This window comes from Oncorhynchus clarkii, unplaced genomic scaffold (genome assembly GCF_045791955.1).
Source record: "Oncorhynchus clarkii lewisi isolate Uvic-CL-2024 unplaced genomic scaffold, UVic_Ocla_1.0 unplaced_contig_7031_pilon_pilon, whole genome shotgun sequence".
NCBI classification, from domain to species: Eukaryota; Metazoa; Chordata; class Actinopteri; order Salmoniformes; family Salmonidae; genus Oncorhynchus; species Oncorhynchus clarkii.
Genome location: NW_027260852.1, coordinates 135,001 through 140,000, shown reverse-complemented (window position 1 = coordinate 140,000; position 5,000 = coordinate 135,001). Strand labels below are relative to the sequence as shown.

General features: G+C 40.8%; 1 protein-coding gene across 2 annotated transcripts in view; it reads left to right on the top strand.

Moving 5' to 3' along the window:
- The window catches only part of LOC139401921 (RNA binding protein fox-1 homolog 1), a 77,492-nt gene that overhangs the window by 45,951 nt on the left and 26,541 nt on the right, over positions 1-5,000 (top strand). For both annotated transcript variants that reach the window (XM_071145930.1, XM_071145931.1), the window contains exon 9: positions 2,449-2,488. In XM_071145930.1, the coding sequence (XP_071002031.1) occupies positions 2,449-2,488 (40 nt within the window). The remainder of the gene's footprint in view (positions 1-2,448; positions 2,489-5,000) is intronic.

Here is a 5,000-nt window from a genome sequence, read left to right as displayed (position 1 = left end):
ACAACACACACATACAACACACACATACAACACACACACACAACACACACACAACACACACAAGCACACACACACATATATACGATACCTAGAAACTCTCAGTTTAAACTGGTCTCGTCTCCTTTATCTTGGTCACAGAGGACCAGAAGGCAGAGTGTCATAACAGAGACAGAGAGAGATAACAGATGGACCTGGGAAAAATACTAGATGTAAATGTTATAATCATCATGATCATGAGGTCCTGTGTGGCTCAGTCAGTAGAGCTTGGGGATTGACCTTGGAGCTTGGGGCTTGGAGCTTGTGGCTTGGAGCTTGGACCTTGGAGCTTGGAGCTTGGTGCTTGGCGCTTGGAACTTGAACCTTGTGGCTTGGAGCTTGGACCTTGTGGCTTGGAGCTTGGACCTTGTGGCTTGGAGCTTGGACCTTGGAGCTTGGAGCTTGGTGCTTGGCGCTTGGAGCCAAATGTTGTTGGTGGTGATTCCCGCTGGGGCCACACCCACACGTAAAATATATGAGGTGTTTAGGATAAAAGTGTCTGCTAAATGGAACATATGATTATTTGTCATCGAGGAGTTGTTTCAACAGTCTGATCAGAATGTGGTAGGAAGATGAGGTATTTAGCAGTGACAGTAGTGACATCACCTTTAGGACTGTTCATTAGTTCAACTAACTGTTTTCCGATTGGCGTTTCGACTAAGGCCCCCTTTGACTCCTAGTGTGGGGTTCGAGATGCACTTTCTAGACCTCCCCAGCCTCCTTACCACCTCAGAGAAAGACTGGATCCCAAATCCCTCCCTTCCCCTTTGCCCCCCATTTACGTGTTCACACTCACTTCCTCCTTTTGCACAAGTGTCCCAAATGCAGGTAAAACTATAGAGGGTGTAGGGGCTAATTAGCCCCACCGGTAGTCACTTCTACTGAGCCTGCAATGCTGCCAGCTTCAGAGAGAAGTGGAATCTTATAAGGCAATGCTGCCAGCTTCAGAGAGAAGTGGAATCCCATACGGCAATGCTGCCAGCTTCAGAGAGAAGTGGAATCCCATAAGGCAATGCTGCCAGCTTCAGAGAGAAGTGGAATCTTATAAGGCAATGCTGCCAGCTTCAGAGAGAAGTGGAATCCCATACGGCAATGCTGCCAGCTTCAGAGAGAAGTGGAATCCCATAAGGCAATGCTGCCAGCTTCAGAGAGAAGTGGAATCCCATAAGGCAATGCTGCCAGCTTCAGAGAGAAGTGGAATCCCATACGGCAATGCTGCCAGCTTCAGAGAGAAGTGGAATCCCATAAGGCAATGCTGCCAGCTTCAGAGAGAAGTGGAATCCCATAAGGCAATGCTGCCAGCTTCAGAGAGAAGTGGAATCCCATAAGGCAATGCTGCCAGCTTCAGAGAGAAGTGGAATCCCATAAGGCAATGCTGCCAGCTTCAGAGAGAAGTGGAATCCCATAAGGCAATGCTGCCAGCTTCAGAGAGAAGTGGAATCCCATAAGGCAATGCTGCCAGCTTCAGAGAGAAGTGGAATCCCATAAGGCAATGCTGCCAGCTTCAGAGAGAAGTGGAATCCCATAAGGCAATGCTGCCAGCTTCAGAGAGAAGTGGAATCTTATAAGGCACCGTGTTGTTATTTTTTACTTTGCGCAATTTCACACAAAATAATAGAGAGGCTTTTTCGAATTAAATGACACGTGCGTTTGTTTATGTCCGATGTCCTGACTTGACACGTATAAAAGATGACATAGCACTCATGCTAACTGTTATATTTTGTTAAACGACAGGGGGGGCGGGGGGATTTGTTCATTTTAATTTCTTGCTTGTTTTGTTATTTAAATGTGGAACATGAATTGCACCATTCAAGTCCGGAGTGTTGGTGCTTTCAAGACAACTGGGAACTCTGGGAAAAAAAGAGGTAAAATCGTGCCGTCAGTGAAAGCCTCAGAAAGCTCTAGAAAGATGCCTGAGTTTCCCACTTGGAATTCAGAAGAGTTGGATGACCGCTAAATTTGTTTTATCTAATTCAGAGCTAGTTTTTTTCCACAGTTCTCAGTTGTCTTGAACACACTGAAGTCAGACGTCTGAGATTTCCGAGTTCCCAGTTGTTTTGAATACGGCATGAGTACCGAAGTTGATGGGTTTATTGATCCCCTCGCCACTCTGGAAGTCACCCTCTGAGTTTCGTCAGCAACACGTGACAACAGAGGGCCCTCCGAGAGCGTTGGTAGGGGGGCGAGGCGGTGGTTTGGGATTCACAAAGAGAGACAGAGTAGGAAGAGGAGAGTGCCTGCAGAACTTCCCTGTTTGGCTCCACCCCTCTCATGTCTGGTGGTTCTTGATTGGACACACTAACCTCTCCACAGACAGACAGGGTTGGTGTCTAGATGGTGCCTGCATGTCAACTTGCACTAATATGGATGTTTGTGTTTGTTTGTGTTTGTTTGTGTTTGCATCCTTTGCAGTGTTGTTTACCAGGATGGATTTTATGGTGCAGATATTTATGTAAGTATTATTACCAGTGAATGACGTAGAGGACCGTAACAGAGATAGATGTGTTTCTACTTAACACTCAGGACACATGACATTCACATGCGCCTGTATTCATGATGGTTGGTTGTATGCTGAGCCAGGTATTTAGAGAGTTGCTGAGTCAGGTATTTAGAGAGTTGCTGAGTCAGGTGTTTAGAGAGTTGCTGAGTCAGGTATTTAGAGAGTTGCTGAGTCAGGTATTTAGAGAGTTGCTGAGTCAGGTATTTAGAGAGTTGCTGAGTCAGGTATTTAGAGAGTTGCTGAGCCAGGTATTTGGAGAGTTGCTGAGTCAGGTATTTAGAGAGTTGCTGAGCCAGGTATTTCGAGAGTTGCTGAGTCAGGTATTCAGAGAGTTTCAGAGTCAGGTATTTAGAGAGTTGCTGAGTCAGGTATTTAGAGAGTTGCTGAGTCAGGTATTTAGAGAGTTTCAGAGTCAGGTATTTAGAGAGTTGCTGAGTCAGGTATTTAGAGAGTTGCTGAGTCAGGTATTTAGAGAGTTGCTGAGTCAGGTATTTAGAGAGTTGCTGAGCCAGGTATTTAGAGAGTTGCAGAGTCAGGTATTTAGAGAGTTGCTGAGTCAGGTATTTAGAGAGTTGCTGAGTCAGGTATTTAGAGAGTTGCTGAGCCAGGTATTTAGAGAGTTGCAGAGTCAGGTATTTAGAGAGTTGCTGAGTCAGGTATTTAGAGAGTTGCTGAGCCAGGTATTTCGAGAGTTGCTGAGTCAGGTATTTAGAGAGTTGCTGAGTCAGGTATTTAGAGAGTTGCTGAGTCAGGTATTTAGAGAGTTGCTGAGTCAGGTATTTAGAGAGTTGCTGAGTCAGGTATGTAGAGAGTTGCTGAGTCAGGTATTTAGAGAGTTGCTGAGCCAGGTATTTAGAGAGTTGCTGAGTCAGGTATTTAGAGAGTTGCTGAGTCAGGTATTTAGAGAGTTGCTGAGTCAGGTATTTAGAGAGTTGCTGAGTCAGGTATTTAGAGAGTTGGGAATTTGAGGTGCATTATGATGCTTTAATGAATAATCTATCGCTCCCCAGCAATATTTAAACTGTGCTATGTAACTGAAAGTCTAATTAGAACAATATTCAACATGACAAAAGTTGGCCCAACTCTCTAAAATGGCCTACAGCAGCTCAATGTAATGTAAACACAACCAGCCATACCAATGTTTATAGACCTACATCAGCTCAATGTAATGTAACACACCCAGCCATACCAATGTCTATAGGCTTACATAAACTGGGTTTGTTTTTTTTACATGTAAACACAACCAACCACAGGCGGTTGGTGACACCTTAATTGGGGAGGAGGAGCTTGTGGTATCGACTGGAGCGGAATCAGTGGAATGGCATCAAATACATCAGACAGACGGTTTCCATGGTTTCCAGGTGTTTGATGACATTCCATTTGTTCCGTTCCTGACATTATTATGAGCCGTCCTCCCCTGCAACCAACCCATACAAACCCAGAAATATAATACAATATTACATCAGTATAATGGTAATAATATAGTACAGTAATACATCAGTAGAATGGTAATAATATAGTACAGTATTACATCAGTATAATGGTAATAATATAGTACAGTATTACATCAGTAGAATGGTAATAATATAGTACAGTATTACATCAGTATAATGGTAATAATATAGTACAGTAATACATCAGTAGAATGGTAATAATATAGTACAATATTACATCAGTAGAATGGCAATAATATAGTATAGTAATACATCAGTAGAATGGTAATAATATAGTACAGTAATACATCAGTAGAATGGTAATAATATAGTACAGTATTACATCAGTAGAATGGTAATAATATAGTACAGTAATACATCAGTAGAATGGTAATAATATAGTACAATATTACATCAGTAGAATGGTAATAATATAGTACAGTAATACATCAGTATAATGGTAATAATATAGTACAGTATTACATCAGTAGAATGGCAATAATATATTACAGTAATACATCAGTATAATGGTAATAATATAGTACAGTATTACATCAGTAGAATGGTAATAATATACTACAGTAGTACATCAGTATAATGGTAATAATATAGTACAGTATTACATCAGTAGAATGGTAATAATATAGTACAGTAATACATCAGTATAAAGGTAATAATATAGTACAGTAATACATCAGTATAATGGTAATAATATAGTACAGTAATACATCAGTATAATGGTAATAATATAGTACAGTATTACATCAGTAGAATGGTAATAATATAGTACAGTAATACATCAGTAGAATGGCAATAATATATTACAGTAATACATCAGTAGAATGGTAATAATATAGTACAGTAATACATCAGTAGAATGGCAATAATATATTACAGTAATACATCAGTATAATGGTAATAATATAGGACAGTAATACATCAGTATAATGGTAATAATATAGTACAGTATTACATCAGTAGAATGGTAATAATATAGTACAGTAATACATCAGTATAATGGTAATAATATA